This window comes from Homalodisca vitripennis, chromosome 8, assembly GCF_021130785.1.
Source record: "Homalodisca vitripennis isolate AUS2020 chromosome 8, UT_GWSS_2.1, whole genome shotgun sequence".
NCBI classification, from domain to species: domain Eukaryota; kingdom Metazoa; phylum Arthropoda; class Insecta; order Hemiptera; family Cicadellidae; genus Homalodisca; species Homalodisca vitripennis.
The window spans coordinates 70131830-70158889 of NC_060214.1; the positions used below are offsets into that span (position 1 = coordinate 70131830).

Here is a 27060-nt window from a genome sequence, read left to right on the forward strand (position 1 = left end):
CATCCTCTTTGCTCTAGTCTGCTGTCTGCTAGTGCTAGCAAAAGAATTTGTAAAGGTTTGGTGGAATGTTATGTTGTAATTTAGTGTTTTGGTTATTTTCAATAATTTGATTGTAAATTTTATAAATAAGTAAATTGCCATGGTTGTATGCTAAATACTAAATAGTAAAAGACCAAAAATATCTGATAACAATACTTATGATTAAATCACATTCCCCATGTATGGTCCAACATAACCTTAAAATGGAAAACGCTCTAAAACTAGCCTTGAATACTGCTTCATTGACACGAACTGGACATAGCGGCGGTGGATGCATAAACCAAGGAGAAGCTTATATCACTGACAATGGCACTGTATTTGTCAAGAGTAACAAAAAATCCAAGGTAATTCTCAATTCCTGCAAATGAGTTCTGGAATAGAGTTCTATAATAGTGACCTACTTAATAAATGGGGACAAGATATTATCATGTAGCTTAGCATTATTAAAACATAGAACAGTTGGTAGTATGTTATTATAGTTACTGTAATATTGGGCTTAGCACCTCCACTGGTAGGCCTAGTGAGGAATTGTTTCTATAGCCAGTTCACAATATTAGTGGTTTTATTTCAAAGGAAAATGTTCACAAATTAAATTAAAGAAACAAGAGATAACAATTAAATTTCGGATAGATTTTTCATCTTGTAAAAGGCACTAGTAGTTGAATGAGCTAACAGTAATGCTTCTAAGTGCCCTGTCTAATGGCGAGGAACATAAAACATTCCTTGAGAGGTATCAGTGAGGTTGGCCAGAGTAGCCAGTCATAATTTCAATGTTATTAACGTATTCTGCTCATCCTCCTGAACAAATATACAGGGTGACCATTAAGTCTTAGGATGACTTTATAACTTTTAAACGACAAGAGATATCATAACCAAATTTTGTATACCGTTACTGGAAATTGTAAAAACTTTTCTGTGTACATAGTGGTCGGATTTCACCTTTGGGGGACGGCCCGTCAGGGGTTATAAGGAAATCTTTAATGACAGCCTATGTTGATTTGTACATAATTTGAAATGTCTACTTGAACTGAAAACAATGCCGCAAACCAGACTTCAAAAGGTTGATCCAGTCGGAAGAAATCGCTGTTGTTCAAAGTTTAAAAAATGTTTAATACCATTATTAATAAGAAATAACTAATACTGTAGCTGTTAGAAGTTAAGGGGAATACTTACTGAAAGTCTTTCAAAGTAGGTCTTCAAAATGTTCACCATCAGTCATCTGGCAATGTGCTAACCGGTTATAAAAGCCGGCTACTGCATTTTGTATGTATTCTCTATTCTCTATTCGAGGATTTAATACCCCCGTCTTCAGGAAGATTTTAATATGAATTAATCAAAACTAAAAAACTTAAACAAGAATGAAGAAAATATAAATGTAAACACAGTGCATAAAGTCCAGCTGACATGAAATTTTTCTAATTTAATCTTGTTGGAACAGTTGATTTTTATAAAGGATGGAATACAACATGTAATTTAGGACAAATTTTGAATCTATAAAAATTATTTAAAAAGTTATCTTAAATTTAGACCAATCGATTTTTTGGTCATCAGCTTGTTCATCATATATATATATGTATATATATATATATATATATATATATATATATATATATATATATATATGATTTTAGGGGATGAAAATCACTTGTACATGTAACTTTGTTTTTTAATAATTGAAATGTAAATGTAATTTGGTTATATTTGTGTACTGTGCTTCTTTTTATCTGCTCCTGATAGCTTTTCTGAGTATTCTGTTGTCAGAACATTTTAGTTAAGCACCAACAACCCTCTCTTGCAGTAACAATAGCGTCAATTACTTAATTTCGGCATGTTAACTCTTATACAATTAATTAGTTTTGGTTTGTTATAGTTAGGTGAATTTACATTATTTGTATGTCTTTTCAAGTTATGTATCCTAAGAAGCAGTAATGGCCGGAGGCATTCGTGATCAGACCATTCAGAATTTCCTATTTTACTGATAGGTACTACCTCGAGGAATGTTTTTTGTATGTCACTGAGCTGATGTCCAGAGGCACTTGTATCAGGGTGGTATAAACTTTTACTTTTAAAAAGTCTAAATTAACAAAGACGTTTTATTTGGGTAAAATTCCCCTGATTTCAGCATTATTGTTATTTTATGTATCCAAAGATGGCGTATCAGCTGACGTCAGCAGCAACCAATAGGAGGTTGACTTACGATCGTAACAACAATGAAATCTGTAGAACAATGAAATATTACTCCACGTGAGAAAAGTAGTTCCACTATTTATTTATTTCAATGGTACAACACCAATTTTAGAAATATTACTAGTAGATCCGAATGAAACCAACAATAGATAATAAGTATACAATAAAAAAAACAAAAAACAAAAAACAAACAAAACAATATCAAGGTATTTTAACAGATAGGAACTATTTGTAAAACAGAGACTACGTAGCTCATGCACCATGCATCACTTCCAGTCTCTCAGGAAACCAATAGCATCCATCAGGAAAGAAGAATTCCCGAAGAAATTGACGGAGGAAGAAGTCGCTTCGCCAGTCCTCAAGAGTCTGGATTTGCCCTGGTTTTGAGTATAATTAATTGGCTGGAAATGTCTACTGAAAACTGACTTCGAGCAAGTCCCTCTCGGCACAGCTCCTTGCACTCTGTTGAGCATTTCAATGTGAAAGGCTTGATGAGAATCAGAATCAGAATAAGAAAAATCTTTATTCGATTGTTACACATGGTGTACATGAATGGCGTCACATGATTAAGAAAGTAAATGGTTAAGTTTACTAAATATGCTCTACATTAGTATCTACGAAATATAATACAATGTAATTTTAATGATTGTAAAAACTAATGTGAATTGTATAAAATTCAGAAAAGGAGTACAACGGCAGGTCAGTCAGGTAGCTTTTAAGTTTATTTTTAAATAATTTATTATTTTCTATTAATTTTATATTGCTTGGCAGCAAATTAAAAAATTTAGCTCCTATGTATATTGGTTTTTTACAGAAAAAATGTAAGTTATGTTGAGCTACTGTCATATTATTTCTATTTCTTGTATTATAATTATGGGTCTCACCACTTTTGCCTAAGCTATGAGTACGATTCATCACTGACATTATAGTTTCATATATATATATATATATATATATATATATATATATATATATATATATGCACTGTAAACCGTCATGATACCCAGTTGAGGAAGTGATCCTTCACACTTTCATTCCATTTAAGTTTTAAAATGAGACGAATTGCTTTTTTTTGTATCACTAAAATTAAATTAAAATTTTTTATTGATTTGGATCCATATAATGAGATACCAAATATAATATTTGAATGGATATGTGAAAAATAAATCATTTTTAGAGTTTCTTTTGAGCATAATTTTGACATTCTGCGAAGAGCGTATAAACCAGAGTTAATTTTTTAAACTATTTTTTCTGAATGTTTATTCCATGTCAGCGAACTGTCTAACTTTAAACCCAAAAACTTTACTTCTTCTTCCTTAACTATAGCCACTTCATCTATTTCTATATGAGGATTAATTCTATTTCTGCATTGATTAGTACAAAATTCCATATAGCTTGTTTTTGTTGGATTTAAAATTAAGTTGTTTTCTTTGAAAAACTGATTTATTTTTGATACGCTGAGAAAAGCAAACTCCTCGTTTCCTCTTTAGATGAAGCACTAATTCTTAGAGTGGCATCATCAGCATATAAGCATAATTTATCTAGCTCTGGAATTCCTTTTAGGTAGCAGAGGAATAAAAGTGGCCCCAAAATGGATCCTTGAGGAACCCCATAAGAAGTTTGTTTTAAAATAGAATTATATTTACTAGTTAAATTATTCTTGTTATTCAGATTATGTATTTCTACAAACTGCTGTCTGTTTTGTATATATGATTTTAGCCAGTTGTACTCCTTCCCATGGATACCAAACTGTGATAACTTAGTAACTTAGCATGACTAACACTGTCAAATGCTTTATGGAAATCCATAAATACTCCTATTACCTTTTCCCCTCTATCCACAGAATCAATCACTGACTCAATGAAATCAGTAACAGCTGTAACTACAGATTTACTTTTTCTACACCCATGTTGTATGCTATCAAGTAATTTGTTTCTTTCTAAATAGTCAACCAGCTGTTTAGACATTGCACGTTCATATATTTTGGATATAACTGGGAGCAATGCAAGTGGCCGATAATTTGCTGCATCAAACTGATCGCCTTTTTTAAATAAAGGTTTTATTTTTGTAATTTTTAGTTTTTCAGGAAATAGCCCAGAGAGGAAAGATGAATTAACTATATGAAGCAGTGGGTCAGTTAGAAATTCCATAGCATATTTTAATATTGGCACTGGCATGTTGTCATATCCAGTGCTATAACTACTTTTTAGACTTCTGACGATTCTAATAATATCATCTCTATCAATTAGTTTGCATTGAAAATTAATATCTGAAAAATTTTGAAAAGCATTAAAACTAAGATTTTTTTGAGATGTGTTAAATTTTGCTTTGTCCTTAATTGAAGTTATATAGTAATTATTAAAAATGTCACTAACTTTACTAGGATCTGATACTATTTTATTATTGTGCCTGATGTATATATTTTTCGTATTTGGTTTAGTAATACCTGTTTCATAGTTAATGATTTTCCAAGTGTCTCTTTGACAATTTTTAGATCTTTTAATTTTATTAGTATAGTAATTTTGTTTTTCTTGAATAGTTTTATTTTTAAAATTATTATATTTAAGTTTTACGTTGTCAATGTCTCTTTGCGATTTTGTTCTTCGGGCAGCATTACTTTCAGTAATTAGGTGACCAAACAAGACAGCAGTACTCCAGCAAAGGATGAACTATGGTTTTATAACAAGGGTATGGGGTGATCTGAATTCTTTAGTAGAGCGGACAAAACCAAGAAAGGAAGAACCTTTAAGGAAATGTGTTGGAGATGAGGAAAAGGAGATAAGGAAGGAGCATAATGTAATAGTATCAACTATTATTGTACTATAAATTAGTTGATTTTTATTTTTACCTATTGGAACCTTATATTGTTGTGTTCAGGAGGATGATAGCAATAGTTTAATAACGCGACTCTCATATCAATTGCCACTCCGGCCGTTAAGTTTACAATTATCCCTAGAAGTAGTACTGATTAGTTACTGAATTATAAAATTCCAAAAGACTGATCACTAATATTCATTAACTATTACAAACTCACCTAACCAATTAAACCCATGTAAAACAACAAAACAACAGTGTATCCTCACCTAGTGGAAAATGGTCACCACATTTCTTGCAAGAAAATAAATGTAAAATTTCATATTGAACTCAAAACCACACAATATAATAATGTCATTCTAACACATTAAACAAATCTTTATAGAGCAAGATGAAATTTGTAAGTTTTTAATTTGTTATGTTTCTTGTTGTTTATTAAAGTTTTGAATTTTAATGCAATACAACACAGTGTAAAAATGATATTTCTCTTATATAATCTAGTTTGAACACGTGTATTGTGTAAACGTGTTAAAATACATTTAACAGGCAGAGAGATAATTGTTGTAAGAAATATGTAGAAAGAAAGAAAAAATTCTTTATCCAAACAGCTACAAAACCCTTACAAAACTAAAGTGTAAACTGAAAAAAACCAATTTGACGAATGACCTTGTTACTGTTGTTATCAAGCTGGTTGACCTTTTCATTATCTGAGTCATTAATCATGTTACTGTAGTTGAATAAATTCTGCATACAGACGCAGCCTCTTATTTCAGTTGTGTTGTGCGATTAATGAAAATATTTTCTAATTTTTGTTGTTATTTTTGAATAAAGATTTAATAAGAATATAAAGTAAAATGGAAAACATTTTAAAGTTAACCTTGAATACAGTGACATTAGAGAAAACTGGTATTAGTGGTGGGGGCTGCATAAGCAAGGGGTTGGCCTATAAAACTGATCACAGTATTGTGTTCGTTAAGGAAAATTTCGCTTCAAAGGTTAGCCGTTTCAAATATTGTATTTGAAATAGTTTAATAGAAAGAGTTTTAATAGTCATCACTTATTTATTAATGGTGAGAAAATACATCCACCACTGATGTATTGTATCAATTGAACAATATATTGTTAATTTTTAATTCTTTCACTGGTATATTAGACATTGACAACTACATGTTTTGGGTTTGCCTCTAGTACTTATGTCTAATGGTTGGTATTAGAAATATAGAGCAGGATTTTGATGATCAGTAATGTAAATTGTTTGGTAAACATAAAAGTTAAAAATAAAGGTGGTGACATACTAGTGCGCCGAGCCTGCTCTGCGCCATTGTTGCATCTTCGTGTTCAATGTTCGCCATGAAAAGATTTTACCCACACTCATCTGTGCGCTTTATAATACATTTTTGCCCGCCTTATGGTCTGCCAACCTCATAACACTCAGTACGAATTTATAATTGGCTCGAACAGGGAGGATATTGACGCGACTGTGGTTTCACTATTAATTTTGGCAGGGGCTTCTAAATTTATAAGAAAGCCTTATAATAAATGGTAAATGCCTAACCTATTCAAGTAATGGGCCGGTTCAGAACTGATCCTTGATATGAAGTTTCAAGAAATTAGTGGACAATACAGGAATTTTACATGAAATCCCTTCTTCAAAACATTGGGGTATAGATTGCCAAAAAGGAAGCACAATTCAGAACAATTACCACTCAAGACAAGTAAGTTTTTTGTACTAATACTCACTACAAACCCTTTTATACTATCCACAGTGTACCCTTTTAAGTTTTATTCTCTCTGTTTATAGAATTTCACTATCAAGTGCAAAACTCAATTCAAATAAATTGAATAAGTGAGTTTTTCTAAAGATGTTTACAAAAGTCAAAACGCACCCTATAGGAACGAATTTTCTTCTTTAATTTCACTAATATATAATTAGTACTCGGTTAGGTTGTATAGCATTATATGAAATATTTATATAGATATAGCTGTGGTAATATATATATATATATATATATATATATTTTAGTTTATATATATATATATATATATATATATATATATATATATATATATATATTAGTTTATATATATTAGATCATATGTTAGTTTGGTTATTTAAACACATATGTGAAAGAAACGGCCAAATACAAAATAATTGAATCGTAACAAGTGAGAGCTCTGTGGTGTAATGGTAGCACATTCACCCGGCAAGTGAGAGATCCGGGTTCGAGTCCGGGCCGGCGGAGCAGGTACTTTTTGCGATTCAATATTTATTGAAATTATATATATATATATATATATATATAATTACCTATATATATTATATTCGTCTTAAGACGAAATATAGAGAATTTTTATGTTCTTTTCTTCTATTTTTTCTATTCTTATTGAAGATATATATATATATATATATATATATATATATACACCCACACACATATACATACATACATACAGTGTGAGTTAAAAGCACGGCTAACACTCTGTTTAGTTTTTGATGGATAAAGAAGATGAGATAAAACTCAGGACACCTTTCTAGAAAATAGAAGTGAAACTTTTAGTCACTGTTACAACTTTGCCCATTTCCCCCAAATAGGATTTTTGGGGGAGGGGCTCAAAATTGTTCAATGTAAAGACCCATTAAGTGACACCTCATATGGTCTTGATAAAAAAAGAACAGTGGAAACTAGAGCTTTCTATCTCAACCCAGTAAAAAATGGCAGCTAATTCTATTTAATTAAAAATTAATTGAAGCAAAACATGAACATCCACATTCAGAAGGTAAATAACTTTCCTTATAAATTGAAACCTGTTCTGCTAGACGAGGTAGAAATAGATATCAGGTGTTTGTTTTGTTTGATAGCTAATTTGATATTTCCTGCAATATACTCTCAAGGCACTAACAAGAGTTTTTCACATAAAATAAAAATTGCTTCAATACTTTTGTCAAGCATGTAGTAAAATAGGCATGAAGAGTACATGTAAGGTAATTTATGACTACAAAATGCATTAAGAACTATTGGTATACTTCATAAAAATTAACAATTTATATAATGTAAACCAAAATGCACATGAAAACAGGATATATTTTTGTAACTGTGAAATAAAAGAAACAATTTTCAAATCATAAGGTAATTTTCAGAGGGTATAAACTAAAAGATACTCTTTCATGTTAGTTACTGATAAATTAAAATATTTTCAGGCACGTTTGATGTTTGATGGCGAGTTTGAAGGATTGAGCGCAATTGCTGCAACAAATACGGTGGCTGTTCCAAAACCGATAAAAGTCCTTGACAACCCTGATGGTGGCGCCTGTCTAGTCATGGAATTCCTGGAGATGAAGGGTCTTAGGAGGTTCTCACAGCAGCTTGGTGACAGCCTAGCAAAGTTACACCTCCATAATGAATCCTTGCGGAATATCAAAGATTCAGGATACGTCAAGGAGTTTGGCTTTCATACTACCACATGCTGTGGGTACATCCCCCATGAGAACTCCTGGAAAGATGACTGGGTGGTGAGTTCAGCAATGTACAACTCGGCTATTACTTGCTATAGATTCATTTATAATACTTTCATTTTTCATTTAGTAACTTTTATTTAGTCTATATTAGTTATGAAAGGAGGCAACAATCTAGGTGGTCATTCTAGATCTTGAAATCATGCAAAGACTAGTTTGTTTAAACAGTTGATTTGAGTGTAAACAAGAATTCTCTTTTCCAGAATCATAAAGCTTTTATTCAAACTTAATGATTCGTGTTTCAACTCGTATGCCACAAATAATACATTTTTGTTACATCATTACACGGGAGAGAGAGAGATATGAGCAGATGGGTCAGATAACTAATTCCCGGTACTTGGAGTGGAGGTAGCATGGCCAGCGGGCTGCTTATTGCAGAAAACAGGAAACGATGTTGCTCATGCAATCTAGTGGTCAGTTTGCGATACTGACACAAGCACAACCTTAACATATTTGGACATTCTGTTTTTTGTGTAGGTCAATACATATCAGTCGATAATATGTTATCAGTTAATAATAACAAACTTAAGACTATTAAACTTACCTAAAATAATATAATCATATATTGTATAACATGAAACGTTTAGAAAAAGGATAAAAAATAACAATAGTAATAAGCAAACTAAGAAAGCGATTGGACATGCTGCATCACATTGGGATGTATATGAGGGCTTCCTGTAGACAACAGAAAGCTCTTTGGTTGGACCTGTTTATTGATGAGAGGATCCTGGAGATACAACAATTAGGAGGTACTCTCTTAGTCAATAGACAATAGACAATATCCTTTATTACAATTTCTTCAAGAAATGTTACAGCGTCAAATTTAAGTCAAATTAGTATAATAGATAAGCTTCTTCAGTGTTATGTGGGGTCAGCCTTGTCTAGCAGCCATCTCTGTAGCTTCCTCTTCATCAGCACAGGGCCTCCAGCTTTCAAGTGGTCTGGTATCTTGTTTAGCATCTTCACTCCTGCATACAACGGTTTCCTTTCATACATGGCTGTTCTGTGACCTGGCAGCACACAGTTTCCTGCATATCTGGTGTTGTATTTATGCACGTCACTTTGTTTAGGGGGCTCTTTGGTCACACAGTAAAGGACAGTATCTAGGATGTAGATGGAAGTGACCGTCAGGATGTTCAGGTTCTTGAAAACATCTCTACAGCTTTGTCTTGGACTTAAGCCTGCTATTACTCTGATTGCCCTTTTCTGCATACCCAGGACGCGGTTGAGATTGCCCATAGTGGATCCACCCCAGACAGTAATACCATAGCGTAAATGGCTTTCAAACAATGCATAGTATGCAGTCCTTGTTGCCTCAGGGGTACTAGTTGCCTTGATTCGTTTTATGGCATAGAGAGCTGACCCGAGTTTTAGGCAAAGATTGTCCACTTGATTATTCCAGGATAAATTTTCATCAAGTATGACACCTAGATGTTTAATTTTGTCAGCTGCTGTCAGGTTGGGCATTTCAGATACTGTAGACTTTTTATTCCCAAATGACATTTGCTTGGTCTTACTTTCATTGAGAACTAAGTCATTTTTCATACAGTAGTCTTGTGTCATATTGAAGGCAATAAAAGTGTTCACTTCTAGTTGATCTACGTTTCTGTTTGCAGTAAGCAGCACAGTGTCGTCCGCATACATGACCATCTTACTGTATTCCTCTAGATGTTCTGGAAAATCATTGATAAACAGCACAAACAGAATTGGCCCTAGGACAGAGCCCTGGGGAACTCCTCTGTTAGTCGGTACCAATTCAGATCTGACAGTATTTGTAAATCCTCTTGTTGTGTGTTTTAGTTCTACCATTTGGCTTCGTCCTTTTAGATAACTTGCAAACCATTTTAGTGCTGTTCGTTGGATTCCTAAATTTTGTAGTTTAGCTAGAATAAGATCATGTCCCAGGCAGTCAAAAGCCTTGCTTAGGTCAAGATGCAGGCTGGTGATAGTGTTGCCATTTTCTATGTTCTCAATTATATACTCAGCAAGGTCTATCAGTGCAGTTGTGGTTGATTTTCCAGTAACGAACCCATGTTGGCTGTCTGTCATTAGAAGATTTCTTCTTCTTTGTTTGCTTTGTTGTTGAGCTCTAACCGTAAATGAGGTTTTACTGTCATATTCACTCAAGTGTTCACCAGAAAAAAGAAAATCCAATTGAGATAAGCAAAGATTTGAACCCAAGAAAGTCATAAGTTTATATGAACTCTAAAATATTGATTTACATCTTAATTGAGGTTAGTCCTGGGCATATTCTTGATGTGTCCAAGACTGTCCAACATGCTTTTTCATACTGCAACCATAACCTAGATGTGTTGGTTGGTGTGGTAGATGTCACTTGGGAAGCCACAGGGATTTCTCATTCGTCTTCAGATGGCTTTAGAAATCGTCCACTAAGGCATCTCTTTCCCAGATGTCTCACATATATCATCTTCACCAATTTGCCCATGTGCAAATCATCTTCAATCTGCTGTAGTTTATCTGTTGCAGATAGTACAAACTATACATAATTGGCAAAGTTTTTGTGTGAAATATGTAAGGAATTTCACTGTATTGGACTTTCTTTTCTTAGATGATTGTTATGTTTAGGACACTGTACCTACCTTGTAAATAATAATATTAAAGATGTAGCAAATAACTTTTCTGTTGCAAGCGTCTAAGTAGGTTAGAGAACTATGTGTATATAGGCTATGGTCTACTTATTATCATTCACAGTACGTGGAAATCAATTTACAACAACGATTATTAATTAATTTTGACCTCTTATATTAAATCACCACCACTGCTTATTTTGTTTCTGTCAAATTCTCTTAAAAGAAACTAATTGTTGAACTAGCTGACAGTAATGCTTTTTGGTAGCACTGCCCTGGCTGATAGCGATGAAAGAAAAACATCTCTCCAGATAGTACGGATCACTAATATATAAAATTCCAAATGGCTGATTACTAATGCTTGAGGCAAAAAATATTGCAATCCCACTCACATAGCAGCACAATGGCCACTGCTGTAGAAGTAGACAAAGAATTAAAATTCCTATATGATAATGATTACGAGTAACCACCAAAATCGCCGAATGTTGTTCTACAAGTAATTAGATAAGGAATTCGGGAATTATACATACATCATTGAAATATGGAGAGTAGTTTTATAAGTTTTAAACATCTATTGAGTGGTGATGAATAAACGGAAAGTAAAAAAGTACTGGTAGTAAATTAAAGGAAAAGTCCATTAATTTGAGTATTTATTTGTTTCAGTCATTTTTTGCCCAAAATCGACTTGACTACCAGTTTAAACTTTTGGAAAAAGAGGTAAGTAATTATTGCATGTTTATATTTTTGTGGATACAATTTTAATTGAAATGGAACCCCAATGTAGCACCTCTTGCATGTAAAGTTTCTCCTGCAAATAATACCCATTTTAATTTTTACCAAAAAATATTAGACCATTTTAGTGTAAAGCTTCACTTCCAAGTTTTTTGCTTTTAATGTTTTCACTAGTAATGTGCACAGGCTCAAAAATTTTCTTGTGCAAAATGTTTTTTCTCATCACAGTTTTCAGTTAAGAATGTTGGCTATACATCATGCAAGAGTTGTGTGGTGGCAGTAGTAACCAACTGCCACTGTTGACTCCTACTTGGTGCCCCTCGCTGTCAGGAGAGTATTATGGGTGGAGAAGGATGTGAAGTGTCTTACATTCATTCAAGTCGATGTCCAGTCAAGTTGACGGCCACGAACTGTGCATGTTGAGTTTTAGCACAGAAGAATGGTTCACTTCTGGTTGATTTATACCTTCCAGTTGAACCGGTGCTGCTGGGTACAGCAAAACCGATGTGTCACTTAAATTTGAACAACCCTCTGCAGTACCGGTAGCAGCAATTACATTGGGCAAGTGTTTGAATTTGGTTAAAGCTTTCTAAAACAAACTTCATAAAAGATAGAGAAATAATCTTTTTACCACTGTCTTTATAGTAAAACTTCATTTGATATACTAAATATTATATTTGTAACAGAGTTATTAAGTTTTAAAAATTGTAAATACTTTTATATACATTTTTGAAAACAAACATCTTTCAGTTGCTTTCTAATTTACTGTAACATACTTAACCTAAAATATAACTATGATTTTTACATAAATACATATTTTCTTGCATATATCTAAATAATACAGTAGAACCCCTCATAACCGGCCTCCACGGGACCGAGGCCATGGCCGGTTAACGATTCGGCCGGATAAACCAACCTATTATAAAAACGATAATTTATACCTATTAATAATATATAATTAATAAATACAGTCAAAAGTAGTGTTTAAATCTCTTTTGGGATTATTTGTTATAAAAATACACACGTCTGTAAACGAATAAAACATTTATTGTATAAGAAAAAGTGATTAAATATTAACATAAAATACAGTACATTTGTGAATTCAGATAACATAAATTAATGTGAAATAAAGATAGAGATATAAAAATTACTCACAATAAAATTGCTTTGAAGATTACATTAGGCCTTATAATAGTCCGTAATTTTCTGCTGAACTTTGTTGTCCATTGTTTTTTTTGTAGGCATAGTCTCTCCACTTTTTGAATAACAAAACGTCAACAGCTGTTGAGTGGTCCTGTTGCTCTATGTAGGCTAGTGATGTCTGAAGTGCATTTCTCGCCTCCTCATGGCTTATTTTATCTTCTTCCGAAGTGTCATCATCTGATTTTTCTGCTTCTTCATTTCATACTCTTCTACAAAACTCTGTACGATTTGTTCATCACTTAGATATTCGTTTTCCAAATCATCATCACCAGTTACCCATTCCTGAACATTCTTGATTTAAGATTTCTTCACCGCCAGTTAATGCTAAACTTCGTCAGGTCATTTATAAGTTCTGCATTACAATTCTCTTGCCGCTTATCTGCTACCTGGATCAAATCTTCATTGGACTGTGCCATTGACCAATTTTCTCAATATCTGGCCAGGCCTTCCGCCAAGGACTTGACAAATGTTGTACTGGGGATTTCATCATATGATTCAGCAGTCATATAGATAACATCCTTTATGTTAATTTGCTTCAGAGCCGAGACGAGATCCACACCGTCAATGTCCATTTTTCCTAAAATCTCAGACAGAAGTTTGCGCCGATATCGCCTTTTCATACATTCTATTACACCCTGGTCCATAGGTTGGATAAGACTTGTGACATTGGCAGGTAGAAAAAACAATTTTATTCCGGGAGCATCTTCACACTCTAGTTCATGGGGATGGGTTCCAGCGTTATCAAGCACTAAAATAGCTTTTTCTGGCAAGTTATGTTCCTTTAAGAATTTCTTAACTTTAGGAATGAATTCGTTTACGAACCAGTCAGTAAAAATGTATGAGTCCATCCACGCTGACTTCTGGGCACGATAAACCACAGGAAGAGAAGAAACATTAATATGTTTGAAGGCTCTGGGTTTCTTGGATTTAACCGATGACCAAAAGTGGGAGTTTATGCTCCCCAGATGCATTTGAACACAGGGCAACCGTTTTATACGCTCTTTGTTTAGTTTAAACCCTGAAGCTGAACTTGAATCCTCAACAGAGAACGTCTTTTGTGGCAAACGTTTGAAATTCAGCCCGGTCTCGTCGATGTTATAGACCTGATCTGGGACAAGCTTCTCTTGTTGTATCATCTTTGCCAGTTTGTTTGACCACAAATTCACTCGCCGATGGTGCATCTGCTGACATTTTCTCGCCGCAAATATTTACAAATGTAACTCCATGTCTTTTTTCCAGCGGTCTAGCCAGCCATTACTGGCTACAAACTCAATGTTTACTCCCAAATTTTGTATGTAAAAATCATAGCCTTCTCTTTTAAAACTGGTCCTGAAATAGGAGTGCCCCTTCTTCTCTCTTGTAAAAACCAAAGCCACAAAGCGTCATCAACCATCTCATTGGAAGGTTTTTCTCAAATACCGCCGTTCGGATAAAACCTTTTCACTCTCTATTTGTGTACAATAGTCCATCAAAGTTTTTCGATTACGACGCCAGTCATTAACCGTGCTCCTTTCCCACGTTTAGTTCACTACATATTTTGGCCACTGATTTCGCCTTTATCAATTCGTTCGATCGCGTTAAGTTTTTGTTCCACTGTCACCACGTTACGTTTTCGTTTTGACGCACTCATTTGTCCTTTATCAGTACTGTACATAAAAACGACACTGAAACACAATACACAACACCAGACGAAACAAAATAATTGTACTGTACTGTACTAACCGCACTGGAAATAATCAACGAACTGTTTAGAGGTTAAAAACCTACTAGCTCAACTGAGGACAACTCAGCTACTGAAAAGTAAACACAAGAAAATGTAAACAAACAGATATAGTACCAAGATAACGCACGAGTCGTGGGAGACTAGTGCGTATAACTGCGCGTCTGTAATCCGTGAGAAATAAATTTCGATATTGGCTTCCGGGAAGTGGCCGGATAAACCGAGGTGCGGTAAAACCGAGGCCGGATATGAGGGGTTCTACTGTAAGCTCAAAATAAAATAAAAGAATGTATTATGGGTCTTCATGATTTTGCTGGAAATTTACATAACTTCTTTTGTTTTACGAAATTTAGATATTTTTTAACTGTACACAAAATTACTTTACAAATGTAAAACATACATTAAAGTTGTAAAATAATCCAAATAAACTTTAAGTTCTTCATCCTCGCACAAACCTGAATCAGTAAATGGTTTATGAGCATGAGAACTATTTACGTCTTTCATGATTCCATCACAATCACTGATATCAGAATTGTACTTGTAATCACTGCCGGTTTGAGAGGAAACACTGGAATTGAGCTGGCCTTCCCATTTTATAAGGTGACATGACTGGAAATATAGTGTCCATCATCCGCTGGGATCTCAACAGATGACCTTATCCCTAGCCTTACCCATCTTAAATATCATTTAATACCTGAATATCCTGTCACTACTTTGAAGAACTGCAAAGGTTCATTTAGGATTAAGTATAATGAGAGGAAACACCTTGTCCTATTTAAGAAACAAAATTAAAAAATTTCTTTTATATACATGTGTCAGTTTCAGAACTTGTTTTATCTCTTAAATGGTGTAATCAACCAAGATCAAAAACATTAAATATCCGATCAAATAGTGAACCATTAACTAAGTGCTAAGGGTAAAATCCTTCATGATGCAGCTTCGCATGATGGAACTTTTAGCACTTAAAAGTACAGTCGGAGTAGTTCCCATGAACTAAAAAGCATTTGAAATTGTAAGAGTAGTGAATTATGGGTGCGGTGGGGGTATGGGGAAACTGTGAAATTGCTTACAAAGTTTTCTACTCAAAGCATTGGTGTGGGATGTATTGCCAGATAAACGTTATATCAGGGTTCCGCTTTACATTTATTTTAATGGAGTAGAACAATATTTTAAACATTTGTATTTTGTAAATCTTTTGGATTGTTATACTAAACACAATATTTTGATACATTTTTGTAGTAAAATTCTCTAACACCAAGAACTACATTATTTCTTGAAGTTTGCTTCGTAGCTTTTGGATTCTAATATTCAATTTTACATGTATGAAAAATATCTGCTTAAAAACCTCCTTCTGTACAGACATCCACATTATATTTATAAAACTAACTGTCTGTTTTTATGATAGATAATAAAACATTTGTATAAAATATAAATGGCTTTTTACCAGTGTCATTTTATTTTACTACATAGGTAAGTGTCAGATAAATTATAAAATGTTAAAGTACGTTGAATTTTAATAACTCAAAAATGGTGACTTTAGGTAGTTTATAAGATGTCTAGGAATCTGATAAATTTAGTATAGTTTCTGAGTGGAAATTTGTAATTTATACTATGAAAGATGATTTTGATGTAAGAAAATATTAAGACTTTGAATACAAATCTGTAAAGATTGATCATCATCCATTACCTAACTGTATGTATACAAGTGTTGATACATACACCAGTTAGTTGACGTAGTTAGTGGGATGTAGTTTTTAATATTTTAAAATATAATTTATAGTAGGGCTACTTATGGATTTTTTACTTATGGATTTTTTTGTAACAATATCAAAGTTTGAACAAAGTACATAGTATTTTGTAATGAAAAGCCAATGATACTATTATGAATGTAATACTTTTTACATGTGGTGTATCATATTATAGAGTAATCTAAAATACAAGAATAATGATAAAACTTGTTAGGAAATGTTTAAAGAAATACTTTACTAAATGCAAAATAATGCTGAGGTTTTTACAGATGTCGCAACACATGAAAAACAGCTGAAATCAAAAAGAATAAGGTAATTCAAACATAGATAACTATTTCTCCACACAAACTATGGTATATTTATGGCTGTCATGTATTTGTACAGAAGGGAGACAGAGAAGCCAATGAGCTGTGGTCCAGATTACAAATTGTGCTTCCTACGTTCTTTAAGGACCTTGAGATAAAACCTTCGCTTCTACATGGAGATTTATGGAGTGGAAATGCTGCCGAAACTAAAACTAATCCAGGTTTGTTGTATGTTTTAGCAAATAACATAGAGTCACAGTAGTATTTAGTTTAAACTGAACCTAAAAAGTTATGTTATGCTAGTTTTCTGCAGATGCACTCCAATATATGAGGGCTCTCCAGAAAGTAACAGATGTTTTGAAACGTAAAATTAACAAAGTGAATTAACAGCGTTTGCAGACATTTCCTCGGGTTATTGGGTGAATTCGTGTGTCTCCATTCCATCGACTGCCATTTTGTTTTACATCTTACGTGTTTTTTTAAAGTCTTCCAAAATGTCAATGCTGCAGCAAGCTTCTGTTTTGTGTGGTTATTTATTATGATATTCAGAATCCATCTCGCACAAAATTCTTGGTAACCACATTTAACAACCACAATTTCATAAACTAAACTCGGGGGAAACGTTCAAGAGTTCCGTTATCGTGAAATGATAATTTTCACAGATTGTTTCGTTGATTTTCGTCACCAATTCATCACTCACAAGACTAGGCCTGTTGATCATCGTGAACACTGGTTCATCCATTTTTAAAATCAATGCACCACTGCCTTACTCGGCTTTCAATTATTATTCCTTGACCGTACACATCACAAATCTGGAGATAAATTTCAATTGGTTTGTTGTCCAAGGACAACTGGCAAAATTTTCAATTGCAGCACTCATTTCAACACCACTGTATACAAAGTACGATAGGCGTGATGCACCATGGCTAGTTGCGTACTGAGTGTAGGAACACTGACACCAAAATGGTGGCACTAGTCTCACCCATTGGTGCAAATGTCAAAATGTCTGTTACTTTCTGGACAGCCCTTATAATATGCATTCAATTCAAATGGTAGAAAATCACAAGTTGATTGCAGGAGACTCCATACAATACAGAAGCAATGTGAGACTACTCAAGATCATGCTGTGTAGAGCCAGTAGGAGTTATTTGCAACATTTCCTATTTTTATTACATTACTCTTATTTAATAAGTTATTTTCATATGTTTCATTTAAACCAAGGAAATCGGTACTGGATGATACCATGACATACTTTAATATTTAGTCCATTAACAATCCTTATGAATAAGGGTCTTGTTATACATCATTAAGACTGTTTATTGGCCACCACAAAAAATTGAGAACTATTCGGACATTGAATCAATTGAAATTATGACTAAAGCATTACTTCCTAGACCGAGCATCCTTGTCCGTTAAAAGAACTTTAAATTAAGGCAATTTTAGCACTTATTTTATAAAATTATTTTTAGATTTTATTTACATTATATAATCATTGTCCTTCTTTTTTTAGGTTGAGTTATTTTCAAAGTAGTATATTTTTAAAGTTTTAAGAGATATTTAAAAAATGTATTAACACGTTCGCTGCTAAAAAATCCCTATATGCTGAAATTTGTTAAATATATTTTTACTTACTTTTGGATGAGATATGATAGAAATATATGAAAATTACTCATAAATCACAAAAGTTATCACTCTCTACCATTATGGGAATGGGGGTAACTGTGGTTACACTACCCAGCAGGGATCACTTCTGGCTGGTTTATACCTACCAGTTGAATCCACCACTGGGCACAGCAAAAACCGATGTGCCACTTCAATCTGGGCAACCTTATGGATGTCCAGTAGCGGCTCATCACTAACCGCAAATATTGAGATTCTGGGGTTCATGGGCAATTCAATAGGTCTAGTCTACTGTGGAAGATGGCTGTTGGAGTTGGTGGGGTTTGATCCCTTACCTCAGAGGCTCTTGTTAACCTCAACAAGGGTTTACCCCCCCCTGCCTACTTTGACTGGAGAGGCTGGTTCACAGCTGGCCTCCCTTCTTCCGGGATGATTTTGAGATGTAGTGCCCTAATTCTTCCTCATGGATCTCGATTGGAGGCGGCGGCCCCTACTCCCTAACCTTACCCATCCTGAATATCCTATCACTCCGGAAGCAGCGCAAAGGTCCTTACAGGACTAAGTGCAATTTATAAGCTTCTTGTCCTAAGAGAACAAAAAAAAAAAAAAAAAAAAAAAAAAAAAAAAAAAAAAAAAAAACTGTGGTTACCGCTAGCTCCTAAGGACAGTCTTCCTTGCCAGCTGGTAACTCTAGTTACCGCTCGCTATAGGGAAGCCCTTTTATGGCAGTGGGAATATTCCAAATGAATACATTGTAGCTAAGTAAATTGTATTCTATTCGTTTTAGACACATATAAACAATATTTATATGTAAATGTGAAAACCCAAATGAATGTAAAAGTTAATAAAAATGTGAAAGTTTATGTAAATCTCCGCTAACTCACTCAAATTCAGTTATTATTTACAAATATGTGGTGAGTAATTATAACAAAATATATTTAAATGTTTACTTGAAATGATACAAAAAATATTGTAGTACATAAGTTTATAAAAATGTATTCCAATCCAGTTGTGAGCACTCCATTGGCGTGGGTTGGTTTCGTAATCAGGATCCTCAACTTCAGAGTCCGTCTGGTACTCCACATCGTCCATGTTGTCATCCTCGTCTTTTGAACTCAATACTGGGCTCTGTTGTATGCTTTGAACTTGGTTGTACACTACTTGGTTCCGGGGGAAGATGTATTGTGTTGCACAACCACTTGCTACTATAAAAACTTTACAAATCATTAAAAAATAATGAAAAAGTCTAATGTGAAAACGAAGTGCATAAAAATGCGAGAAAAGTACCTCCCGAGGAGCGAGAAATACTTTATTGTGATAGCTCAAGTGCTGGCCGCACACTGACCTCATTTCAAAACAAATACTCTGTGGTAACCACAGTTAACGCCCACTCCTAGCGCAGCAGTAACCGGAGTTACCGCCCGCAGTGAACTTGTTGAAGAAATCTTATATTTACTAAGCTAAGTGCCAAATGTAAACCTATGTGACACTAATTAGATACAATACATTACAAGAGCCATAATGAAGGTGTTAACATTTATTATAGCTAGACCGTTAAAGTACAGTAGTTTAACACACTGATTACAGCAGAGTGAGAACACTCGAGATCAATCAGTGTAAAGCCACAGTGAAGGTGTTAACAACATTTATTATAGCTAGACCGTTAAAGTACAGTAGTTTAACACACTGATTACAGCAGAGTGAGAACACTCGAGATCAATCAGTGTAAAGCCACAGTGAAGGTGTTAACAACATTTATTATAGCTAGACCGTTTAAAGTACAGTAGTTTAACACACTGATTACAGCAGAGTGAGAACACTCGAGATCAATCAGTGTAAAGCCACAGTGAAGGTGTTCACAACATTTATTATAGCTAGACCGTTAAAGTACAGTAGTTTAACACACTGATTACAGCAGAGTGAGAACACTCGAGATCAATCAGTGTAAAGCCACAGTGAAGGTGTGAAATGGATTATTTATTGCAATTGATGTTTAAGAGTGAAGTTACTGAGAGTCATCTGTAACTCATACTATGAAAGATTATTTATTATACTGTAAGAATATTTTTAGACTTTAAATACAAACCTGTAATGATTAACCGGCACCCATAAGGTAAACTTGAAGATATGTTTTGGAGAAATGATGCAGTGTTTTTTTTATTTTGCTGAATATACACACAATAAATAAATACTTGCAAATAAGTACTACAATTCTTCTATGAAAGGAATGAAAGCTTGGCAAGACATTATTTTGATTGATAGTCCTTTACTAGGAGAGCAAACCTGTACTTAACTGCTTTCTTGCATTCGTAGCAAGAAACAATCAAATTTAGGTTATTGTGTATGTATAAGATGCAAAAGGTTGAATTTATTCACATAATAGGTTAGTTGCACCTATTGTCAGGGTCAACCCCCAAAATGAAGAAGGAACAGAAGGGGAGATTCATTATCTCTGTTTTTGTTATCTTTTGCCCGACTACTTCAGTTGGTTCTCATGGCTCCCAATCAGCATGAATGTAAAGCTACAGCAACGTGCAGTAAACAAAGTTTAGAGCTTTGTTATCACATTGTCTATCAAAACCCTAGAAATGATTCAGAAAGCAGAAAATAAATTTTTATTCTGATACGTGTGTTATGGGACAAAAAGTTTACAGAGGGAGAAAAAAGCCTTGAAGATGCGCCGTGTCTAGGCAGGCCATTGATATAGAAAAACGTGGTTTACATCAACGCCATTATGTCATGCTGCAGAAGATTGCCTATTGACGATAAGAAAATTTTGAAAGAATAAAACTTCCTGAAAAGAGGCCACACCATTCTTGCTATGGTTGGATTCTGCATGAGGATAAATTCTCCTGCTCACTAAGTGAAGGTAAAACAAAATACGTAGGTAAAACAAAACAAGGCATTGTATAATTATATAACCGTTCTAATTGAGGATTTGCCTACTACATTAAACATGTTATTTTACCTACAATATATACACATATGTGTCTTATAGTTTCTTAAAAACTGACCTTTAACAAAAAAACTTGACACTCAATTCAATCAAACAGAATTTCTGTCTGTTAAATGCACTAAATATACATGAAATATCAGAAGGGAAATTTAATAATTTGTATACTAGAATTGGGTAATAAATATAAAGGAAGCTTAAAAAATCCTTCAACAAGTTTTAAACATTTAATAGTAATTTTGAGTTTTCATTTCATGGGTTTCTTGTATAAAGGATTTATTTATGATGTTAGCATTATTTCTAAGTTGGAATATTGATTGACATACATAAGAGTTGCAATAATGTCTAAACTTTGAGTCAAAATGCCCTCAGAAAAAATTGTGTTTTAGAGTGTAATTTTTTTAAGTTATAACTGTTCAGAAATAATTTGGTTACACTAAGAGATGAATCTAGATCTCTAGGCTGCTTTTAGAATAGATTAGAGAAAAATCATTACAACAAAATTAGTAGCTACAATAAATCTTAAGTTACCATTATTGAACATGATTGTTTAGTATTTTTGATCCAACAACGTTCTGGCCACCATGAGTATGATAATCTGGCTATTGTTGGTATTTCTGGTGGCTTCAGCCACAGTTTCTATGTTACTAACAGTAAATATGATTGTTTTGTGATATTTGGTTGAGCAACGTTCTGTAACCTCCATGAGTGTGATCTGGCTAACGCTGGCATGTCCAGCAGCTTCAACCACAGTTTCTATGTCACTAATAGCAAATATGATTGTTTAGTGATATTTGATCCAGCAACGTTCTACGGTCACCATGAGTATGATCTGGCTATTGCTGGCATGTTTGGTGGCTTCAACCGCAGTTTCTATGATGCATACCACAAGCTCATCCCGAGAGCTCCAGGCTTCGAGAACCGACATAAGCTATATCAGCTTTTCCACTACCTGAACCACTGGTGAGTCAGGGTTTCAGAAAATTAAACCAAGTGCAAGCAATCATGGAAAAATGATTGTTAATGTTGTTGTTGTATGCGAAAATGAACAAAAGCACAGCCCTCTTTATCATTGTTGTCTTTTTGGCCTCAGTATGCCATTCTATAAAGAAAAATGCAGGTTAATGACGTGTAATATTTTATAAAGTTTTTGATCATTGGCTCTTGTAAGTAAATTTACACTATTCAACATCCATAATCGAAAGGTATAGCTGTTGATGTGTTAACATTATGGAGCTGACTAAACATTGTACATGGTGTGAATAAATTACTTTATCTAACTTCACTCTTTGATTTTTCAGGTCGAAATAAGTAAGAAACAACATAAAGCATAGTCTTATCTTGCTTTGTTTATCGTCTGTCTATCTGTTTGTTTTTTTTTTTTCAGAAAAAGAGTTATATTTTAGAATTGAATACATGTATAAAGTTCAAACTTTGCACAATGTTCAGTCTAATTAAGGCCTGTTTTCAAAAAATGTTTCAGAAAAATATATCAGGTTTCAGAATGTCAGCCACATAAAGTTTTCAAACCGTAATAACTTAAAACATGGTTTTATGAAATGTTTATTGGAATAATAAATGTTGGCTACTTTTAGATGAGAATTTTGATAATAATTGTTTTCGCTATAAAAATAAGCTAACAGTGAAGAACAATTTAAATACACTAATTGAGTTGGTATTTGTTATGTGCTGTAATCAAATAACAAGTATTATATATGAAATTTATTAGTTTCCACAATATCATATTGTATTTTTTTCTAACTGTAAACAAGATTGTTTATTAAATATAATCGACAAAAATGATCTAGTAACTTCAGTTTTCAAATTGTAATAATCAGCTAAAATGTAAATAAAATACTATAGCTTATTCTTCAAACTAAGTATATTTCGAGAAGTTATTTTGTTAGCAATTAATTGAAGCGGTGTAAACTAATAAAACTAGGTTACTGAATATTAAAAAACAGGTTGGTCAAGTAGCGGATGAAATACTTCATTTGTAACTAAATTTCAAATAAATATACTACAAATTGAACTGGCTGCATTTATGGAATTTCCTACTAGCTGACTAACGATTACAAAATATAGAGTGTGTATTCTTGGTGAGGATGAAAATGTACCTGACAGCTATGTAAGAGAATTGTTTTAATGAATGATTTTTATTCTGAACGATTGAGAGCTGCTTGCTGAAAAGAGCAGTCCACATTTTAATGATATATTCCCTGACTATCATGACTATCATCCTATTGATGAATTTTCTGAAGTTTCTCATAGTTTGAAAGAGAACGAGGTTTTGTAGGCTGGGGATTTCTGTTGACTTTGCTGCAGATAAAGCGAGCATATATATGTATTACAAAATTTCTTTAAAAGAAACATACAATTCTCCAATAATTTTTAATTTTTTACACAAGGCCTTTTGACATCCAAGATGCCATCGTCAAGAAAAACGATGCCATCACCTGACGATGGTATCTTAGATGTCGAAAAACCTTGTGTAATAAATTAAAAGTTATTGGAGAATTGTGAGTTTCTTTTAAAGAAAATAATTTGTTTTCCAATAAAAAGAGTTCTTCCATCGATATGTATTACTACTAGTTGTTGATAATTTGTTTTGTAAGTGAGGTTATGTGTTTTCTTCTACAATATAATCAAATTCTTAATTTGAAACAAAAACATTTGTGTAGTTTTAGTTACAAAATATGTTGTTTATAGCAGTAAAACGATACCTTTGCCAGTCATTTAAAATAGGTTTGCCAGCGAAGGGTAAATACAATTCTAAATTTAAGTAAATATTTTAACCTGTTGACGAGTGCAGCAAAACATACCCAAATGAGTGCGCACGGCATTTGCCGTTTGGTCCCGTATGAGGAGGCACGGCATTTTCCGTTGCAGACTAATGACTGTCAATTCGTTCTCACTGACTTACTGTGACGTCTAGCGGAGATTTTTGGAACTTTTCAGTTGTTCCTAATAGTGTCTCTGTACAGCGTTGCTAGTCCTGTATCGTGGTGGCACCTGGTGATAATTTAAAAAAACTATTTTACGGAGGCGGGACACAAGACCCGCTACGCCTCCAAGGTCGCCATTTTATAAGGCCACTCCCCCAGAATAACCCAAAGAAGCGAAAACTACTCAGGCAGTGCTATGTGTGTATGTAAACACACTACTCGAACTGGACAAAGAAGAAAAGAAACCAGCAATGAATGTTCAACATGTGGTCGCCCTTTGTATATATCCTTGTTTTGAGCAGTATCACATACCTATTAGCAAAGTTTTAAAACGAGGATATTGCTTTTAACAATCTACAATGTATTTTTATATACATTTAAACTATAATAAACAAGTTTATTAACATTTAAAAGTTTTTTTTGTTTTACTCCCTAACAGGAGTCACTGGTCAATGAGTCACTCAGTATGGACCGTCATAGGGGCACGGCAAATGCCGTGCGCACTCGTCAACAGGTTAATTAAAAATTGGACTGTATTACAAAGTCACATTGTTACTTTGAATTTACTTCAGTATCATAATATATGTTCTTATATTTTTTGTTCTTCCATTGACTTTATAATTTTTACTTTGTTGTAATGCGCAGGAACCATTTTGGAAGTGGTTACCGAGGCTCTTGCATATCGACAATGAAGAGTCTTCTGAAATGATGCCACATCACAACCCTCAACTTCACAAACTAACCCTCACCCCACCCCCACTCCCACCCCCTCTTGAGGTGTTGTGATTAATACGGTTTTCTGACAATGACGATTTCGTACACGGAGTGTTTCCTTATGTCTGTGTGACGAGGCTTTCACGCTACGAATCGCACTACGCAATCATGTCTTTCACTGAGCAAATCTGGTACAGCATTGCCGAACTTTGTTTTGGTTTATATGTGTCGTTACCTAACTAACAGTGGTTAATTTTTTAAAAGCATTTGTTATTTTTTTCAATTAGTTTTCATGGTAGAAGTTTGGATGTAAGATTTTGTCTATTAAGGTATTTAAACTACTTATTAATACTTGTGAATTCCCAATTAATTAGATAATCAGCATTTAAATACTGTAGTGTTGTAAAGAACATACTATAATTTATTTGTTAGAAAATAATCACTATTTATAAGAAGTAGGTACTTTAGGTAAATATTACCTATGTAATGTATCGAGTTTTTGTGTAACAACATAGTAAAGAATCCTGTACATTGCAGTTAATCCATTGAGATGGTAATAGTTTTAACTCTGCATGGACTAGTGACACGTTGGCAAAAGTGGAGGAGTTTGTTCAGCCTCAAAAGTTTTGTAGTAAGTAGTAGAGTACTAAAACTAAAAACTAACTTTTTCCGTGAATTAATGCTGTTTGAAACTTATAATAAGTATAAATATACAAATACAAGGACCATTCTGAAAGTTTTGAGATACTGGCAGACAATGCATACTGTAATAATCTCATGAGATTGTCTGAGCATCAGTCAGTGTCGTCTGTTTGGAAAAATAATTTCGTGACTACATGGAGTTATTGAGAAAGCAGTTTTGGGCTATAATTTTTTGCAATTTTAAAGTGGTTTGTTTCAAGAGGGTTTGTCGAACATTGAAAGTTGCCTTTGATTCCGGAGCACATATTGCTGTTTATAGGTGGTATTCAGAATTTCAGAGTGATAATTCGTGTCAATAGACGTTTAGGAAGGCCGCATTCTACTTTCACTCAAGAAAACATTGATCAGGTGCTTGCTATGATCCAAGAGGACAGATACTGCACTTATTTAATTATTGAAATTTCCCTAGGAATTGGATCCGTGGACTAATGTAACAGTTTGAACATTCTTGTATATCTTCTCAAAAAGTCAGGAAATTTGTTTCTCAATGGGTAATTCACAATTGGACAGATGAGCAAAAAGCTCAAGATGAGCATATGAGAATCAGCCAGCAGACCCCAACTGTTTAATAATGGTGGTCGTTAGATTATTAAAAAATTGCACAGGTAATGAGACATAAATGCTATTTTATGACATTCAAAATTGTGGAGAGAGTCGCGTATGGGTGTTTGAAAACGAGCCATTCCCTATAATTTTGGTCAAAAAACAATTGGTAAAGAAAATAGTGTATGTTGTTTTCTTCAGCATTATGAGACCGGTGAAAGCTATTTATCTGGAAGGACAAAGGGCTCTCACAATAAATCGGTACACTGAACAATGATTGTCAGAAGTTCATTAGAACTAGAATACTAAGGGTTTAAATTTGCACCATGACAGTACCTCAAACTCCTCTTACTACTGCAAATCTTTTTAGTTTTTGGCCAAAAACAGCATCTAAAAAATGGAGCACTTCCCTTATTCACCTAATCTCGCTATGTGCGACTGGGTTATTCTTCAATCTGAAGAAACATTTGAGGTCATTGCTTTCCTAAGCCAAGATTGGTTATGAGATTTGTAAATATTTTGACTCCATACAAAATGAATGGCTGGTTGCTTTCAAGGAGTGGAAATACTATTTCAAAAGTTGAGTGACACTGGAGGAGATTACTTTGATTACACCTAATGTTTGGTAACTCTGACAAAAAACTCATATATCTAACAAAATTTAGAATAACCCTGGTATTTCTACTGTAGTGTTGTTTATGATTAAATAAATTTTCTACATTGTCTACTTATA

At 33.7% G+C, this 27060-nt stretch overlaps 1 protein-coding gene across 2 annotated transcripts; it reads left to right on the plus strand.

Moving 5' to 3' along the window:
* On the plus strand, positions 1 to 27060 carry LOC124367698 (ketosamine-3-kinase-like). Of its 2 annotated transcripts, none has more exons than XM_046824755.1 (6): positions 1 to 383; positions 8240 to 8551; positions 11806 to 11859; positions 16930 to 17071; positions 22212 to 22386; positions 25014 to 27060. In XM_046824755.1, the coding sequence occupies exons 1-6, from the start codon at positions 198 to 200 to the stop codon at positions 25075 to 25077; spliced, it is 933 nt and encodes a 310-aa protein (XP_046680711.1). In that variant the 5' UTR covers positions 1 to 197; the 3' UTR covers positions 25078 to 27060. The 2 variants fall into 2 exon arrangements, with proteins under 2 accessions (XP_046680711.1, XP_046680712.1); XM_046824756.1 differs by lacking the exon at positions 1 to 383 and adding an exon at positions 5769 to 6035.

Excerpts from the sequence above, each read along its gene's own strand:
- LOC124367698 (XM_046824755.1), top strand. The coding sequence starts at position 198 with ATGATTAAATCACATTCCCCATGTATGGTCCAACATAACCTTAAAATG. Across the intron at positions 384-8,239 it reads AGAGTAACAAAAAATCCAAG|GCACGTTTGATGTTTGATGG; the intron begins GTAATTCTCAAT and ends AAATATTTTCAG. Across the intron at positions 22,387-25,013 it reads TTCCACTACCTGAACCACTG|GAACCATTTTGGAAGTGGTT; the intron begins GTGAGTCAGGGT and ends TGTAATGCGCAG.